Here is a 19,656-nt window from a genome sequence, read left to right on the forward strand (position 1 = left end):
TGTGGACAAATACATTCTAAAGTCTGTTGATGTGTGGACAAATACATTCTAAAGTCTGTTGAAAGGTGGACAAATACATTCTAAAGTCTGTTGATGGGTGGACAAATACATTCTAAAGTCTGTTGATGTGTGGACAAATACATTCTAAAGTCTGTTGATGTGTGGACAAATACATTCTAAACACTGTTGATGTGTGGACAAATACATTCTAAAGTCTGTTGATGTGTGGACAAATACATTCTAAAGTCTGTTGAAAGGTGGACAAATACATTCTAAAGTCTGTTGATGGGTGGACAAATACATTCTAAACACTGTTGATGTGTGGACAAATACATTCTAAAGTCTGTTGATGTGTGGACAAATACATTCTAAAGTCTGTTGATGTGTGGACAAATACATTCTAAAGTCTGTTGATGGGTGGACAAATACATTTTGTAATTGTTTCCTACATTTACAATTAAATAAAAGAACAGATATAATGATGGGATGGTTGAATGGTAGAGCATTTGGCTGCTAGCCTGAAGGTTTCAGGTCACAGACTTTGGCCTGTTGGACATCCCTGAGTCCACCCAGCTCTAATGGGTACCTGACTTATGTTGGGGAAAGTAAAGGCATAGTGCTGACCACACTATCTCTTCATATGCATAGATCAAGAAACATGAACTGTACTTCATCTGCCCAATGAATTACTAGGTCTAAAGAGAAACTTTACTTACTCATGCATGTAATTGATATTATATACTAATTTAATCTTAACATATTATAAATCTTGCTTGTGCATACAACTTGATGCTTTGAGTTGAATGATGATACACCCCAAAGTTCAGTTAAGTGTTCAACTGCCAGTCTTCAAGATTAAACTCATCAAATTAACTTTTACACATGTAGTTGAACAAATACTTTTATTAAGAACTTTTTATTGAAAAGCTTGAAATTTTAGAACTACAATGTAATACCTGCTAACATAATCAACCTGACTGACACACCCCTTAAAATAGTCATCATAACAATTACAAAGTACTAGCACAAGTATTTCTTGTTGAATCTTCACTGAATTGGTCAGCTTTATTTCTTGGGCTGATTGAATAGCTTTATGAGGTCAGACTTTTTAATGCGATGTTTCAGAAGATCATCGTCTGGCTCTGGCTCCTTAGCAACCAACAACTGCTCCAGAAAATCACGGCCCAGCCCATACTTTCCAAGATCCGCTTCCATCTTACTCAGGATTACTTTCTTCTCTTCAAAGAATGCCTTCTTTTCTTCTTCAAATTTAGCCTGGAAAATTTTGAAACATTGATCACATAAATGACAGACAGCGGAAACAACAAATCACCGGGAATGAGTCACAAGATTTTAAACTCGTATTCAAGATTTTTAGTTGCTTGTTTGTATTTACCCGAAGCTCTTTTAACTTTTCTCGCTGTTTTTCATTTGCTATCTTCTTTATGGATTCTCTTAGATTGTGCTTCCAACCTTTATATTCTTCCTTATCTCTGGGTATAACATACTGAATTTTTAACTCTCTAAGCAGCCATTCAAAGCGCTCGTGATCCAACTCTCTAAGCCGTGTTAGCAATCTTTTTCGTTTAAAGATGCACTTCACGAGATGGACTTTCTTTACTTTGTCCTGAGGAGAAAGTTTTCATTTGCAACAAAATTCATCGGTACAAAATTTATCGTTTACAAACAATCAGAAATCTTCCAGCCGAACCATAGAATAGAAATACTAAAAAAAATTCAATCGGTATAACTTAAATACACCTGTGTGAGGGATACATGGACTAGTTCAATTTTTTAAAATCTGTATAACTTACACTCCTGTAAGTGATACAGCGAGGAACCATCTGTCGTATCTCTAAGGTAAGTGATGCAACTGCAAGACAGGAAACAACATGGCATTAAAATATTAGCACCACAAAGATTTCCTACCACATAAAATATTAGCACCACAAAGATTTCCTGCCACATAAAATATTAGCACCACAAAGATTTCCTACCACATAAAATATTAGCACCACAAAGATTTCCTACCACATAAAATATTAGCACCACAAAGATTTCCTGCCACATAAAATATGTCAAATCATGAGCACATTTGTTGTGTACTTGATACTTACTTGACTGCTCCAGTTCAGAGTTAGGGCCAAATAACTCAATTATTCTGTCACGTATCAATTCCTTTTTATGATGTGAAACATCTCTCTAGAAAAAACATGTTCGTTCAAGTATCAACACAATGAATACAGTTTACAGCCCATTTCAATTTTAAATGAGATATTCAGAAGTTGCCGTAAAGACAATAGCATCTAGAAAAAGTTCTAGCGTAAAACATAAGCAACTGTGACCAGATACGTAAAACATAAGCAACTGTGACCAGATACGTAAAACATAAGCAACTGTGACCAGATACGTAAAACATAAGCAACTGTGACCAGATACGTAAAACATAATCAACTGTGACCAGATACGTAAAACATAAGCAACTGTGAACAGATACGTAAAACATAAGCAACTGTGAACAGATACGTAAAACATAAGCAACTGTGAACAGATACGTAAAACATAAGCAACTGTGACCAGATACGTAAAACATAAGCAACTGAGACCAGATACGTAAAACATAAGCAACTGTGACCAGATACGTAAAACATAAGCAACTGAGACCAGATACGTAAAACATAAGCAACTGAGACCAGATACGTAAAAATAAGCAACTGTGACAAGATACGTAAAACATAAGCAACTGTGACCAGATACGTAAAACATAAGCAACTGTGACCAGATACGTAAAACATAAGCAACTGTGACCAGATACGTAAAACATAAGCAACTGTGACCAGATACGTAAAACATAAGTAACTGTGACCAGATACGTAAAACATAAGCAACTGTGACCAGATACGTAAAACATAAGCAACTGTGACCAGATACGTAAAACATAAGCAACTGTGACCAGATACGTAAAACATAAGCAACTGTGACCAGATACGTAAAACATAAGCAACTGTGACCAGATACGTAAAACATAAGCAACTGTGACCAGATACGTAAAACATAAGCAACTGTGAACAGATACCATCTACACTCACCGCTTTGGCTAAGTCTGCACTAACTAATCTTTTTAGAACTCCGTCACTAGAAACAAAAATGATGTGTTATATCAGAATAATAGAATGTTCAATGTAAGACGACAAAGTTTTCAACTAAAGGTCTTAAGAGCGAGATACCCTGACGACAAAGTTTTCAACTAAAGGTCTTAAGAGCGAGATACCCTTGAAGAAGTTGATCACAAGTTTGGTACTGGTAGAGCGTTGTATCTTTGTCTAGGGCTGGCAGTTGTCTCAAGTCCCCTGTAACACACACAAACATTGCTAACCAATAAACAGATGGTTTAATTAGAGAAAACACAAACATTGCTAACCAATAAACAGATGGTTTAATTAGAGAAAACACAAACATTGCTAACCAATAAACTGATGGTTTAATTAGAGAAAACACACACAAACATTGCTAACCAATAAACTGATGGTTTAATTAGAGAAAACACAAACATTGCTAACCAATAAACTGATGGTTTACAAACATTGCTAACCAATAAACTGATGGTTTAATTAGAGAAAACACAAACATTGCTAACCAATAAACTGATGGTTTACAAACATTGCTAACCAATAAACTGATGGTTTAATTAGAGAAAACACAAACATTGCTAACCAATAAACTGATGGTTTACAAACATTGCTAACCAATAAACTGATGGTTTAATTAGAGAAAACACAAACATTGCTAACCAATAAACTGATGGTTTAATTAGAGAAAACACACATAAACATTGCTAACCAATAAACTGATGGTTTAATTAGAGAAAACACACACAAACATTGCTAACCAATAAACTGATGGTTTAATTAGAGAAAACACACACAAACATTGCTAACCAATAAACTGATGGTTTAATTAGAGAAAACACACATAAACATTGCTAATCAATAAACTGATGGTTTAATTAGAGAAAACACACACAAACATTGCTAACCAATAAACTGATGGTTTAATTAGAGAAAACACACACAAACATTGCTAACCAATAAACTGATGGTTTAATTAGAGAAAACACAAACATTGCTAACCAATAAACTGATGGTTTAATTAGAGAAAACACAAACATTGCTAACCAATAAACAGATGGTTTAATTAGAGAAAACACACACAAACATTGCTAACCAATAAACTGATGGTTTAATTAGAGAAAACACACACAAACATTGCTAACCAATAAACTGATGGTTTAATTAGAGAAAACACACACAAACATTGCTAACCAATAAACAGATGGTTTAATTAGAGAAAACACAAACATTGCTAACCAATAAACTGATGGTTTAATTAGAGAAAACACACACAAACATTGCTAACCAATAAACTGATGGTTTAATTAGAGAAAACACAAACATTGCTAATCAATAAACAGATGGTTTAATTAGAGAAAACACACACAAACATTGCTAACCAATAAACTGATGGTTTAATTAGAGAAAACACACACAAACATTGCTAACCAATAAACTGATGGTTTAATTAGAGAAAACACACACAAACATTGCTAACCAATAAACTGATGGTTTAATTAGAGAAAACACACACAAACATTGCTAACCAATAAACTGATGGTTTAATTAGAGAAAACACAAACATTGCTAACCAATAAACTGATGGTTTAATTAGAGAAAACACACACAAACATTGCTAACCAATAAACTTATGGTTTAATTAGAGAAAACACACACAAACATTGCTAACCAATAAACTGATGGTTTAATTAGAGAAAACACAAACATTGCTAACCAATAAACTGATGGTTTAATTAGAGAAAACACAAACATTGCTAACCAATAAACTGATGGTTTAATTAGAGAAAACACACACAAACATTGCTAACCAATAAACTGATGGTTTAATTAGAGAAAACACACACAAACATTGCTAACCAATAAACAGATGGTTTAATTAGAGAAAACACAAACATTGCTAACCAATAAACTGATGGTTTACAAACATTGCTAACCAATAAACTGATGGTTTAATTAGAGAAAACACACACAAACATTGCTAACCAATAAACAGATGGTTTAATTAGAGAAAACACACACACAAACATTGCTAACCAATAAACTGATGGTTTAATTAGAGAAAACACACACAAACATTGCTAACCAATAAACTGATGGTTTAATTAGAGAAAACACACACAAACATTGCTAACCAATAAACTGATGGTTTAATTAGAGAAAACACAAACATTGCTAACCAATAAACTGATGGTTTAATTAGAGAAAACACACACAAACATTGCTAACCAATAAACTGATGGTTTAATTAGAGAAAACACACACAAACATTGCTAACCAATAAACAGATGGTTTGATTAGAGAAAACACACACAAACATTGCTAACCAATAAACAGATGGTTTACAAACATTGCTAACCAATAAACTGATGGTTTAATTAGAGAAAACACACACAAACATTGCTAACCAATAAACTGATGGTTTAATTAGAGAAAACACAAACATTGCTAATCAATAAACAGATGGTTTAATTAGAGAAAACACACACAAACATTGCTAACCAATAAACTGATGGTTTAATTAGAGAAAACACACACAAACATTGCTAACCAATAAACTGATGGTTTAATTAGAGAAAACACACACAAACATTGCTAACCAATAAACTGATGGTTTAATTAGAGAAAACACACACAAACATTGCTAACCAATAAACTGATGGTTTAATTAGAGAAAACACACACAAACATTGCTAACCAATAAACTGATGGTTTAATTAGAGAAAACACAAACATTGCTAACCAATAAACTGATGGTTTAATTAGAGAAAACACACACAAACATTGCTAACCAATAAACTGATGGTTTAATTAGAGAAAACACACACAAACATTGCTAACCAATAAACAGATGGTTTGATTAGAGAAAACACACACAAACATTGCTAACCAATAAACAGATGGTTTACAAACATTGCTAACCAATAAACTGATGGTTTAATTAGAGAAAACACACACAAACATTGCTAACCAATAAACTGATGGTTTGATTAGAGAAAACACAAACATTGCTAACCAATAAACTGATGGTTTAATTAGAGAAAACACAAACATTGCTAACCAATAAACTGATGGTTTAATTAGAGAAAACACAAACATTGCTAACCAATAAACTGATGGTTTAATTAGAGAAAACACACACAAACATTGCTAACCAATAAACTGATGGTTTAATTAGAGAAAACACACACAAACATTGCTAACCAATAAACTGATGGTTTAATTAGAGAAAACACACACAAACATTGCTAACCAATAAACTGATGGTTTAATTAGAGAAAACACACACAAACATTGCTAACCAATAAACTGATGGTTTAATTAGAGAAAACACATACAAACATTGCTAACCAATAAACTGATGGTTTAATTAGAGAAAACACACACAAACATTGCTAACCAATAAACTGATGGTTTAATTAGAGAAAACACACACAAACATTGCTAACCAATAAACTGATGGTTTAATTAGAGAAAACACACAAACATTGCTAACCAATAAACTGATGGTTTAATTAGAGAAAACACACACAAACATTGCTAACCAATAAACTGATGGTTTAATTAGAGAAAACACATACAAACATTGCTAACCAATAAACTGATGGTTTAATTAGAGAAAACACACACAAACATTGCTAACCAATAAACTGATGGTTTAATTAGAGAAAACACACACAAACATTGCTAACCAATAAACTGATGGTTTAATTAGAGAAAACACACACAAACATTGCTAACCAATAAACTGATGGTTTAATTAGAGAAAACACACACAAACATTGCTAACCAATAAACTGATGGTTTAATTAGAGAAAACACACACAAACATTGCTAACCAATAAACTGATGGTTTAATTAGAGAAAACACACACAAACATTGCTAACCAATAAACTGATGGTTTAATTAGAGAAAACACATACAAACATTGCTAACCAATAAACTGATGGTTTAATTAGAGAAAACACACACAAACATTGCTAACCAATAAACTGATGGTTTAATTAGAGAAAACACACACAAACATTGCTAACCAATAAACTGATGGTTTAATTAAACAGATTGATTAGAGAAATTACTACAAAATTCTTGACCTGTTAGTCCTACCTTACCTACATTGTGATACATGTTTGTCTTACCTGCATATTTAAAGGTGGGATATCTTGGAGGTTTTATAATTGTTTTTCTGCCATAATGCCTTGAAGGAACATCTCTTTGTGTCTGACCTAAAACCAAAACAAAACTATAAAACTGTACACATCAACTCTAAAACTGTACACATCAACTCTAAAACTAACTGTACACATCAACTCTAAAACTGTACACATCAACTCTAAAACTGTACACATCAACTCTAAAAATGTACACATCAACTCTAAAAATGTACACATCAACTCTAAAAATGTACACATCAACTCTAAAAATGTACACATCAACTCTAAAAATGTACACATCAACTCTAAAACTGTACACAGCAACTCTAAAACTACACACATCAACTCTGTACACATCAACTCTAAAACTGTACACATCAACTCTAAAAATGTACACATCAACTCTGTACACATCAACTCTAAAACTGTACACATCAACTCTGTACACATCAACTCTAAAACTGTACACATTAACTCTGTACACATCAACTCTAAAACTGTACACATCAACTCTGTACATATCAACTCTAAAACTGTACATATCAACTCTAAAACTGTACACATCAACTCTAAAAATGTACACATCAACTCTAAAAATGTACACATCAACTCTAAAAATGTACACATCAACTCTAAAAATGTACACATCAACTCTAAAAATGTACACATCAACTCTAAAACTGTACACATCAACTCTAAACTGTACACATCAACTCTAAAACTGTACACATCAACTCTATACACACATCAACTCTAAAACTGTACACATCAACTCTAAAACTGTACACATCAACTCTAAAAATGTACACATCAACTCTAAAACTGTACACATCAACTCTAAAACTGTACACATCAACTCTAAAACTGTACACATCAACTCTAAAAATGTACACATCAACTGTGTACACATCAACTCTAAAACATGACAACCAGAGACAAGAGCAGGAAAATTCTGGAATCATTATTTCTGTCAAACCAAATCAAATTCTGGAATCATTATTTCTGTCAAACCAAATCAAATTCTGGAATCATTATTTCTGTCAAACCAAATCAAATTCTGGAATCATTATTTCTGTCAAACCAAATCAAATTCTTGTAGGATTTTCTTAAAATAAAATCTCTTTTCCCAATCATGTGTTTTAGAAATAAGAAATTATTGAATTTTCGAAGAGATGCCTCTAAGAAAATCTGATACATGAAACTCTGATAAAGAGAGCTATATATGTATGCATGTAGTTTATAGTATTTCAAAGTGAAGTTTTTGGGAAAAAGATTCATAAAAAAGTTTTGTGGAGGTGAGAAATTTTTAGGAGGAGCAATGGGATTGATTCCTAATTTAGGGTGTCGCCTAAGATTTTAAACTTCATTATTGTTCATGATGACATTAAAAATTAAAATCTACATTTATTTACCTTTAATTTGATACCAATTTTATTTATCCGATTTAATCGGTAGCCTAGAAAATGATTTGTGAAAAAAAGCGTTTGTTTTTAAATGGCTAAGATGATAAATTTCCAAAATTGTCACTCATGTGATTGCTTCTTATGTTTTCTATCCAAAAATCCCACCACAGTCGGCGGGTCACTGTGAGTTCAGCAGGCCTATAGCATATGTCATAGAATGAACACAAGTTCTAATTGAGATCATCTGTGTCTTCACTTCTCCCCCCTCCCCTTCAAGCAAATTGAAAAACAGATCTACTTCAAGTTCACATAGGCTTATAGACTTAGAATATTAATAGATATTATTAGATCAAATGCTGCCATTTTTTTAGACCTTTCTCATATTACTGACATTACTTATTAATTTCTAAGTGACTAAGCGTATCGCAGGGGATCTGCCATCTTATGATTAAAAATGCTTACTTTTTCCTATTCTAGCACATCTGGTGTGGCAGCTGAAGCTCCTAGACCTGGAGCTCAGAGTTCAAACCCGGGGTTAGCAGGACTGGTATTTTTCATATAGAAAACATGACGTGTGATTTTTTTTTTATATATATAAAATTTTCCGAACATCGTCACTTGCGTGATTGCTTGCTTATGTTTACTGTACAGTGGGTGAAAAATCCCACCACGATCAGGCCTATAGCATACGCCATAGAATGAACACAAGTTCACGAGATCGTCAGTGTCTTCGCTTATCTCTCCCCCCCCCCCCTCTCAAGCAAATTGAAACAGACCTACTTCTGGTCATTTTTTAAAGTTCACATAGGCTTAATAATATAGACTTAGATCTACTGCTAGATAGCTGTAAAAACAATTTACTAAAGAGCAGTTTGATTTAGCTAGATCTAAGACCATTGTCTGACCTACTACTGACACAGGTGTTGGGAAATTGCGAGGCGCGAAAAGCTAAATGGCAAGGCGGTAAACTGTGAGAAGGGCGCAAAAACGGTCAGTCACGTGACATTTTTGTCTTGCATCTTACCACCACCCGATACTAACGCTGGATGGTGTTAAAATGCGAAGATATCTGCGAAAAATTTATCCGCACCCGATTTACAGTTGTATTTGATGCAGACTTCAAAGACGTTTCATTTACTATAAATTACATAACTAAAACTTCAGATTTTTCCGTCGCTAGACATACTGATGATTTATCAACTTCCACATCTTTAGTTTCGACTTAGAGTACCACCTTGTTCAAAACCGCCCAAAATACCGCTGACGATAGATCAATTTCTTTCTTTTGTGTGGAACACCGAGACTGCTTGATTTACCGTCTTTGAAGATCATCGTGCCCGAAACCACTGCCACTGCAAACATATTTTGTATTGCTGCATAGAAATTTTATACCAAGATTATACCAATTCACAATGACCCCGCTGACGTTTGTAAAAACATGAGCGGGTTAAATTTTAAAAATTAATGTCGACTGCGATGGGATTTTCCTCTTGCTAACGAGAGCGGGCCATGACAGTAGCACAACAAGGATGTTAGGACTTTTTAATAGATAGATCTATATCTATCTATCTTCTTAGTAACTATCTATATATATAATGAAAACTAGATAAAAAATAACAATATACAACACTCGTGTTAAAGGGTATGGCTATATGCTTGTTTAGTTGTTTCTTTTTAAATTAAATAAATTTGCATGAAAAAAGCATGAAAAAACTTTTTTTCACAAAAGGTGTCTCGCTATTTACCCGTGATTACACAGGTATGTCTTGCATTATCTTCTTGCAGTTAACCGCCTCACCATTTCGCTATTTCCCTACACCCTACTGACACTGTTCTGTCTTTTTGCAAGTACTAATAACTAGAATCTAGATACTTAGGTGTTTAAATAAAACACTCAAACTAGATCTAGATTATTCTAGATCTATGCCAACATTAAACTGCTAAAATGAAAAAAAATTGGGCAGTCATGATATTTATTTTTTTAGATTGCGTGCGACAGTAAAATCGTCTGAAGCTAGGTCTAGTAAAGAACTTAATAGGCCGCATTTGCGTGGTTCGCTCCGTATTACGCTAAATCTTTACCCTAGGTCCTAAAACGATAAAAGTACCTGCCATTCAAAACTAGGTAATCCCTTAGTTTAGCGTCGGAAATTATCGGGTAATGTTTGTTGAGTTTCGGTAACTAGAGTTACAGTAAACCATGGTTTATTTGACCATTAAAATATAAATAAATTGAAAGTCGATTGTAGTAAATTAATATTTTAATTTTTTAAGTTTAATCGACAAAACAAGAATAAATATAATAGTAGATTTAAATTAGTAGATCTAAAAATGAAAACATATAGGCCTATAAATATAAATAGGCCTAATGTATCAAATGTAATAAATAATTTAATGCTTTTGGCTTGCAGCGGATTTGCAACCATTAGGCAGAGGCGTAGCGACCCTTCCCGGCGCCCGGGCGAATTTTCAGTTTGGCGCCCCCCCCCCTCCCAATATATATATATATATATATATATATGTATATATATATATATACATATACATACATATATATATATATATATATATATATATATATACATATATATATATATATATATATATATATATATATATATATATATATATATATATATATATATATATATATATATATATATATATATGGTGTATGTGTGTGTGACAGTCCGGAAAAAAAATTAATAATTAAGCTGTATGATTGTTGTTCCCTAAAACTTTACTCGACGTTAATTAAATTCCCCATTAGATGCATTATCCTTTTAAAAATTGTAGCAGGTGCTAATTCGTTTATGACAGTCTTTTTATGTTTTTTTTCTTTGGAACAGTCTCTGTTACTGTTATGATATAGTACACACTTGGATTATAAGTTTGTTAGATTAAAGTCATACAATTAACATAATTAACATACAATAGCAAATTATTGTTCACATCGGAATACGATATGGGTATTTTGTTGACTGGTTGATTGTATAATGAAACAAGCTAGAGGAAATAAATTAGAATCCAAAGGACACAAGAGCTCGAAGTCTTGGATTTATCAGATGTGTGCTGCCTTCTCACACACAGTCAACAAAAAATTCAGAACTAATTGTACTGGTTGAAGAAGCTGTAGTAACCGGTTTAATGATAGTAGCTGACGTCCATGACGTTCAGATTAGTATCAGCAGCGATAAAATGCGTATTAACATTCTAAGTTGACGTGGAATTCAAATGCATTGTCAAAAATATTCAATCAGGATCTATAGCTAAATATGATGTATCTTTCACTGTATGGCTTGGAGATATGCTAAAAAACAGTGGAGAATGAAAAGGTGGTGGTAAGGACACAATATGAGAAAGACAAAAAATAACATCACTATGAGGGTGCTTGTGTGAAGACAGACCATGGGGAAAGAGGAAGAGAAAAAGACGAAATAAGTTCTGAAGAAAATCGTTTGAAATGGAGAAGGAGGAGGCTGGATTATTAGAGTTCGATCTTCATAAAAATGAGTTGACGAAGTATTGCCTACGCCTCTGTTCCTTATAAAGCCGAAACGAATAAAAAGAAGAAAATCAAAAGAGTTTAGAACAGTGGGTTCCATCGAACCCGAGAGGTTCGGTAATTCAGTCTCAGGGCTTCCGCGGAGAGGTGAAGACACACACCCGACTCATATGATTCACGATCGGATTTTATCAGTGTGGACGATACAACTATTAAGAAGGGTTCGGTGATTGCGCATATGAAACTGGCGGGGTTCGGTACCTCCAAAAAGTTAAGAACCACTGCTTTAGAGTGTATTTTGTGGAAGGTGCAAGCTTATTTGGTCTACGTTTGGTAACACTTTTAAGTGTTAAAAGACTTATCTAGTCACCGATCCAGTACAAATCCTGCGGTTTTTGTTGGTGAAAACTCTTTTTTTTTTTAATGTTAAACAGTCGTAAAATAGCATCTGAGTGATATCGGTTATTTATTCCTTAATCCGGTGTGATATTTTTCCGATTCTAGTCTTCGATAAAGCGCCCCCTCCCTCATCTAGGAAAGCTGGAAAGCGGTTTTTCCGGTCACTGTTTCTGAAGGATATACGGTTTACAGTTACACAATCAAGGTAGAAGACAGTTAAATCAGTATGCAAAGGCTCTCAGCCTTAAATGTGTTTACTTTGACTGTTTATAATTCAAAACTGCAGCTTAAAATGAGCTTTTAAAATTATGTTCTACCCCTTTTGGCGCCCCCCTAGGGTCGGCGCCCGGGGCGGCCGCCCTCCCCGCCCTCCCCTAGCTACGCCTCTGCCATTAGGCCTAATTAATTAATTAGATCTAGCTAGATATCTAGCTGCTAGGCCAAGTAAAAAAATCTAGATTACGAAAATAGTAAAAATGATTACAAAATGTAAAAATGATTACAAAAATAAATCTATCCAAATTTTAAACATTCTGTATAAAAATAAAAAAAAGACGCCAAATAAAGTATGGTTTACGGTACTTCCGGTGAATTCCGGAAGTGTGTGACAGACTTTGGCATTGTTTTACTGTTTTTTACTGCTATACGATTCCGGAATAATAACCGACGCTAAACTAAGGGATTACCCAAAACTAAGATAGGCAAATGTCACCAATTTGTTTTCAATCGAATTAAAATTTCAACTTTCAGGATCTACCTGCAATGACAGCTGGCATCAAAAGTTTCACTTTGTTTGGTGGATTCACAGAAATTGTTGACATCCAATTCGACAATGCTCTTATAGAATTACTGTGTTTCATAAGTATAGAATTCGCCATATTACTATGCAGTAAACTGAAAATGGGATTCTTGACAGATCTACCATTCATTACCATTAGCATTTTTGGTAAAAACCCTTGCGACAAGGGCGCAGCCATTTTCAATTACATTAAAATAATCTTTTTAGTAAGTGAGTTCCAATTCCGGTATGTTGCTAAGGTAGAGTTTACAAATAGCAATTGTCTATTTGCAAATCCATGTATTTGTTTTTTACGATTTTACACCCACCTCCTCCTTGCTCCCCCCCCCAACCCATTCACACATTATCGCAAAAGCCAGACGCCCCTCCTTAATATAACGAAACGCATAAACCTATAACCACCAACAACCTCAAAATTACAGGTTTTTTTTTATTAACATCAAATTATTTCTAAAATATTTACTAAACTGGTCTAAACTCAGTCTACGTGTCGTATATTATTAATTTAATTAATTTCTATTAGGTCTAGCAATTATAAACAAAAATAACAGTTAAAATCAGTTTCTAGCATTTACCTTTTTAAAATGACAAACTGTGACTTTACTCTATCTGAACACCCCCCCCCCCCCCCCATTTTTCCCTAATACATTGTCGCAAAATTACGATCCCTCCCTTTAGGAGTGGGACGAATCTTGGAGTTAAAATTAGATAACAGTAAAACTTTGTTCCCAAATACCTATTCGTTACACGTTATAATGTAAGACGGCTGCGGCTAGCAGCCTCACTCTAACAATAAAACAGGTAATTGGACTAATAAATACAGTTTTAATTTTTTTTAAATATAGTAGCCCCCTACCCAATAATATTTTATAAATATTAAATATTGTTATGTAAATGTCGTTTTATTTAACCAGTCTGCTAAAATACAATTAGAATAATCTAACCATGAAAGAAAGTTTAAATATCCGCTTTTAATTGTATTCAATGTAACACTTGGACTTGGGCTTGGGAGCAGATAGGGCAAATAGAAAGCTATGTTTATTTTGAGCAGCCTTGCCAAATGAAGTATTATAAATATTCGACGTTAAGATATAGATTAAAAATGTCGCTCAATAGACTTAATTAATAATTTCTTACTTTAGATGGTATAGCAGCAAAGTAAACCTTTTTGCTCAGTCTTAACTCATTAGTAGCAATTAACCAGACAAAAATGACACTCCAAATTGAGGGTATCGACGTAAATCCAAATGATTTTTACAATGATTGCTGTTCAGAGAAATCCATTTACATACTGAAAAGAAAGAATTTGTACAAATACAAAATATGTTAACAAATAATCTTAAAAATGATATAGAAGGGTGCAGATTTGTAGCCCCCCCCCTACCCCGTGTAGCTCTCTTCCTAGAGTGATATTAATTTAGGCACAATAAAATAAAACGAACGCAGTTTTTTTCGGTGTTTTGAGGGTGTTTAATCTAATTATAATCTAATAGAATTTATTATTTGGTTAGGCCTACATTCTATTCATACATTTTCTTCAAAATAATATTTTTTCGAAAAAGTATATATTATCTGCTTTTGTTTTTCATTCAAACTTAGGCTTATTTTGATATGAAATGGTAAGTTACAAAGGATTAATAGCATAACGTACCCATACTTCGTAAGGAAAACATACAGATAGCCAACGAAATCTCTAAATGAACATACGGGTCCTTTGGGAGTCGCATGGCAACCGATGCTTTACGGAGCTCCATCTTTGAGTGTAACAGGACGCAAAGTTACTTGTTTTACAAGTCCTGTTAGAAATTTTGACGGTTTTGCAAAATGATGAAAACAAGGCAACAGCAGCCGTGTTTGAATAAGGTAAAACAACCAGGAAAAGTAGTCTGTCTGAGAGAAAGAGTACCTTTCTCTCATGAAGTAGAAATATTTCAAAAAAACAACCTAACGGTAAGTTAGAATTGAAAGTTAAAGTTCCTGTTGATACTGTTGACGTTGAGTTGAGTATTGACGTAATAAATAATTTCATGATTCTGCTCATCTCTGTTAACAATTTAATTCATTGGATTATCACTGTAAATTTTTTAAAACTCGTTTTTGCTTTCATTTCTTAAAAAAAACTGTTTTAAGTTTTTCAACAAGCATTTGATAAATAGGCCCATGCCATGGGCGCAGCAATAATAAAAAATAAAATATTAATACAGTAATACTAATTTAGTAATTAAATATATGGGTAATCTATCGTTTTAGGTACGTAAAATCGCCCGCGACTAGTAATGTGTAAAACAGGTAACTCCTTAAATTTTAATAATTATTTCACATTTTGAGGAGGATTTATGTTTTGAAAAATACAAAAATGCGTCCTTGTTTCATTTATCATTCATTATGTAGTCTACCTGTTTTTAAACAATTGAATTAAAACTTTTCAGTAATAAATGAAGACTAGTGATGTTTCCAACAGATGCAACCATGCTCCTTTACTATAGCAGCCATCTTGTTTAAGTTGTTTGTTTTTTTGTAAACTTATAGTGCGAGATTCATGGGAAGCCACTGCTGTTTAAAGTTAATTTCTGGCCTATATTGATATATTTAGCCATTGATTTAGGTTTATTATTCATTTATCTATAATATTTGATACAAATATATCACAATATATATACTTCTATTAAAGCCTTGACATTGAGGTAACTTTTTCGTACATTACTAGCTGCTGGCGATTTTACGTACTTAAAATGATAGATTACCAATATTTGTATTATTAATATTATTTACTATGATAATTATGCCTAGGCCTACCTAATAAAATTAATTAACTGATTAATCAGGCCTACTAGAATTTACTAGATCTATTTACTATTTGATTTCAGCATTTTCTAGACCTAGATTTCTTAGAAATTTTCTAGCCCTTTAGAGATTCTAGAAGTAGGCCAAGCTCAAGTCTAGATCTAGATAAATAAAATATTACATTAGGCTAGGTTTGCCTGCCGCCCCTCCACTGACAAGCGCTCTCCAGGCGCTTCTGTCCTGGGCTAGTCTCTCCAACTGTCCCCAGGTGTATCCAATCTTCTTGGTGTCTTCTTCCAGGTCACGTCTCCAGGTCTTTCTTGGTCTACCTCTCCTCCTCCTGCCCTGTGGATTCCAGGTGAGGGCCTTTCTGGATACAGGCTTCCTGAGTGTGTGGCCAATCTATTTCCATTTTCTCTGGAGGATTTCTACTACAGCTGGCTGTTGATTTGTCCGTTGCCATAGAACATCATTTCTGATGGTTTTAGGCCAGCAAAGTCACAGGATCTTTCTGAAGCATGCGTTTATAAATGATTGTATTTTCTTCTTGTTTATAAAAGTTATTTTCCATGACTCTTTGTCTGCATTTCTGTAGCGAGTTGTTTTTTGCAATATAAGGTTGCTGACCTTATGCTCAACCCCCAACCTGGATGACCAGGGTGTTAGCTTTCGTCTGACCCCTACCCGCGCAGCTTGGTTGAACCTGTCAGGAGTTAACACTCCCGTTGGTATAGCTCTGGGGGTCATCGGGGTACACAAGCTTTCAAGCCACGGCAATGCCCTAGCACCAGATGACAGAAAATTTTACATTACCAAACTTAATATAGAAAATAGATGTAGATCTTAGTACTAAGATGTAGGGCCTAAAATCTAAATGTAAATAATTGTAACTGATTTTAAAGTTTATTAAAATTTTAAAGTTTATTAATCTTAATTAATTAAATAGCTAGACTAAACTCTAAACTAAACATTTATAAATAGATTTGTTTAAAACTAACCTGCTAACTTGAATTCAACTAAATTTAATTTAATTTATAATGTAAACAAATGAACTAATTAGATCTAGTAATTACTAAGCCATATGCATTATTCATTTTTAGAATAGAATTTAATTAATTGGGGACTACTTAGCATAAGTAATTAAGTTATTAATTTGTTAAATTGTATAACCCTAAACACTTGTGTCAATAAAAATGTTTTCAATGATTAAAATTGGATTTATCTACTAACAGAAACCTGAACCCCCTTGTGCTGGGGCTTTTAAAGAACGAAACACAGGTGGCACTTCTTTTAAGAAATTCTATGAGCGAGGGGACTTCCCCATAGCTTTAGAGCATGATACCAAAGGAAACAAAATTGCATGGAAGGTAAGCACATTTTTTAAAATTACAAATTTGTTGAGATTAGCTAAAGTTAGTTGCCAAATGCTTTTTATTTTAATGTATGCTAGCTGTAGTGAATAGCTGTAGTGGCATTGAATTCTGGAGATCATACTAGATCTATTACTTAAACTTTTTTGTTGAAAAAAATGTGTAATTTTCACTTATGTTAGAAAAAAAATGTGGGCACTTTCTTGTAAAAAAAGCATTATGTTACTAATTTAATTAATTATTGTATTGTTTATGAAAATTAGTTCTCTGATCACAATTATCACTTTTTAAAATCACAAGTTGCAGTCTTTTAGCAATTATACTTAAACTTAGTGCAATCTTGATTTATTTATTTTTGTTTGTTAACTAACCAGAAGGGTTTTGGAATTTATGTGAGAATAACATTTTTTTTTCTAACCTGTATTTTTACAGGTGGAAATAGAAAAACTTGACTACCACCACTATCTTCCTCTGTTTTTTGATGGTCTGTGTGAAACCACTCACCCTTATGAGTTCTTTGCCAGACAAGGTGTTCATGACATGTTGGAGCATGGAGGCACAAAAATACTGCCTGTCATTCCACAGCTTATTATCCCCATTAAAAGTATGCTCCCATGATTTAGATTTTATTTTACTTGTGTGCATGTGTGCTAAGAAAACACCATATTTAATAATACTTCCATGATAGGCTATGATTATGTTAAATTTATTTTTGATTAGATGCTTTGAACACACGCAACCACAAAGTGTTGTGCACAACACTGAAAGTACTTCAACATTTAGTTGTTTCTGCTGACATGGTTGGTGAAGCCTTGGTACCTTATTATAGACAGATTCTTCCTGTGATGAACATCTTCAAAAACAAAAACTGTAAGTTTTCTTAGAACACGTATTTTGTTTTTAAATGCTCTGTTAGAAAATAAGTATGAACAGCTCTGCCATCAAACTTGTGTTCCTGACCAGGTAATTTAGTTGGAAATTTAATTTTAACAACGCTCTTGCCTAAGCTACAAAAAAGTATCACACAGAGAGAGGTCCACCATAAACTGAACTAATTTATATTAGGCTTTAAAGTATTGCTTTTAATTTTGGGTTCTTCTGAGTGTTTCTATTTTTTCTTTCCAGTGAATTCAGGGGATGGCATTGACTACAGTCAGCAAAAGCGAGAAAATGTTGGCGATCTAATTCAAGAGACTTTGGAAGCTTTTGAAAAGTTTGGTGGCGAGGATGCTTTTATTAATATCAAATACATGGTTCCCACATATGAATCATGCATGCTCAATTAAATATTTAAGCTCAACAGATATTGATAAGAAATTTTTAAGATTCATCAAAATGGACACTGAAAGAAAAATATTAAGGTTGTGCTTGATTGATCTAAGTATTAATGTTTTTCAGTATTGTGGAAAAAGATAAGCATTGTAATCTGTTTGAGTATTTAGTTCTTGTTTTGAAAAGCAATCTATTCAATATAAATATTCAGTTTTTTCTTAGAAAAGCAATCTATTGAATGCGAATATTTAGTTTCCCCAAAAAAGCTATCTATTCAGTATGAATATTTAGTTGTTTAAGAAAAGCAATCTATTTTGTATGAGCTGTTTATCAAGCATTGTGATACACTTTTAATTTTGTCCCTGTAATAACTATCTGTTGGCTATGCAATCAATATAAGTTCCATTCTCCATCTAGCTGGGTTAACATGCACCACATGTCAAGTCAGCTGATTGTATAAAATGTTGTACTTAACCTGTTGCCTGTTTGATACATTAGGATTTACTGCTGATAATTATGCAACTAATTTTTTTTTATTTGGGCCAGCAATGAAATTGTATCAACACTAAGAAACTGGCTGTACAGTTTGTATTTTTTTATAGTTGGTCAGTGTTGAAACTGGATATTTGTAACATCACTTCCAAGTTAAATAGAGCAGCCGTTGTTTCCCTACATTGTAATGACAATTTTCAGCAAGTGCTATAACATCAGTCTCACATTTTTATTTCAAACTTTGGACCTTAACTGCTGATTGATTTATTGCATTCACTTTTATTGGCTTGTGTGGATGGAAAAAAATTCAGTTTATAAAAGTATAACAATAAAGTGTATATAATACATG

General features: G+C 33.3%; 2 protein-coding genes across 3 annotated transcripts; one reads left to right on the forward strand and one right to left on the reverse strand.

Moving 5' to 3' along the window:
• Positions 1 to 488: 488 nt before the first annotated feature.
• On the reverse strand, positions 489 to 13,582 carry LOC131948738 (small ribosomal subunit protein uS15m). Its single transcript, XM_059310415.1, has 8 exons — positions 13,348 to 13,582; positions 7,269 to 7,355; positions 3,272 to 3,350; positions 3,090 to 3,135; positions 2,118 to 2,202; positions 1,815 to 1,873; positions 1,397 to 1,627; positions 489 to 1,275 (listed from the first exon to the last, which is right to left on the reverse strand). The coding sequence occupies exons 1-8, from the start codon at positions 13,565 to 13,567 to the stop codon at positions 1,066 to 1,068; spliced, it is 1,017 nt and encodes a 338-aa protein (XP_059166398.1). The 5' UTR covers positions 13,568 to 13,582; the 3' UTR covers positions 489 to 1,065.
• A 1,530-nt stretch (positions 13,583 to 15,112) lies between these two features.
• Positions 15,113 to 19,654, forward strand: LOC131948736 (parkin coregulated gene protein). 2 transcript variants are annotated; one of them, XM_059310412.1, is made up of 5 exons: positions 15,113 to 15,339; positions 17,406 to 17,540; positions 17,976 to 18,147; positions 18,264 to 18,413; positions 18,669 to 19,654. In XM_059310412.1, exons 1-5 carry the CDS (start codon positions 15,214 to 15,216, stop codon positions 18,827 to 18,829), a joined length of 744 nt encoding a protein of 247 aa, XP_059166395.1. In that variant the 5' UTR covers positions 15,113 to 15,213; the 3' UTR covers positions 18,830 to 19,654. The 2 variants fall into 2 exon arrangements, with proteins under 2 accessions (XP_059166395.1, XP_059166396.1); XM_059310413.1 differs by having other exon boundaries at positions 15,113 to 15,252.
• Positions 19,655 to 19,656: the final 2 nt, after the last annotated feature.

This window comes from Physella acuta, unplaced genomic scaffold (genome assembly GCF_028476545.2).
Source record: "Physella acuta isolate Inbredline_101_S28 unplaced genomic scaffold, ASM2847654v3 ptg000658l, whole genome shotgun sequence".
Classification (NCBI taxonomy): domain Eukaryota; kingdom Metazoa; phylum Mollusca; class Gastropoda; family Physidae; genus Physella; species Physella acuta.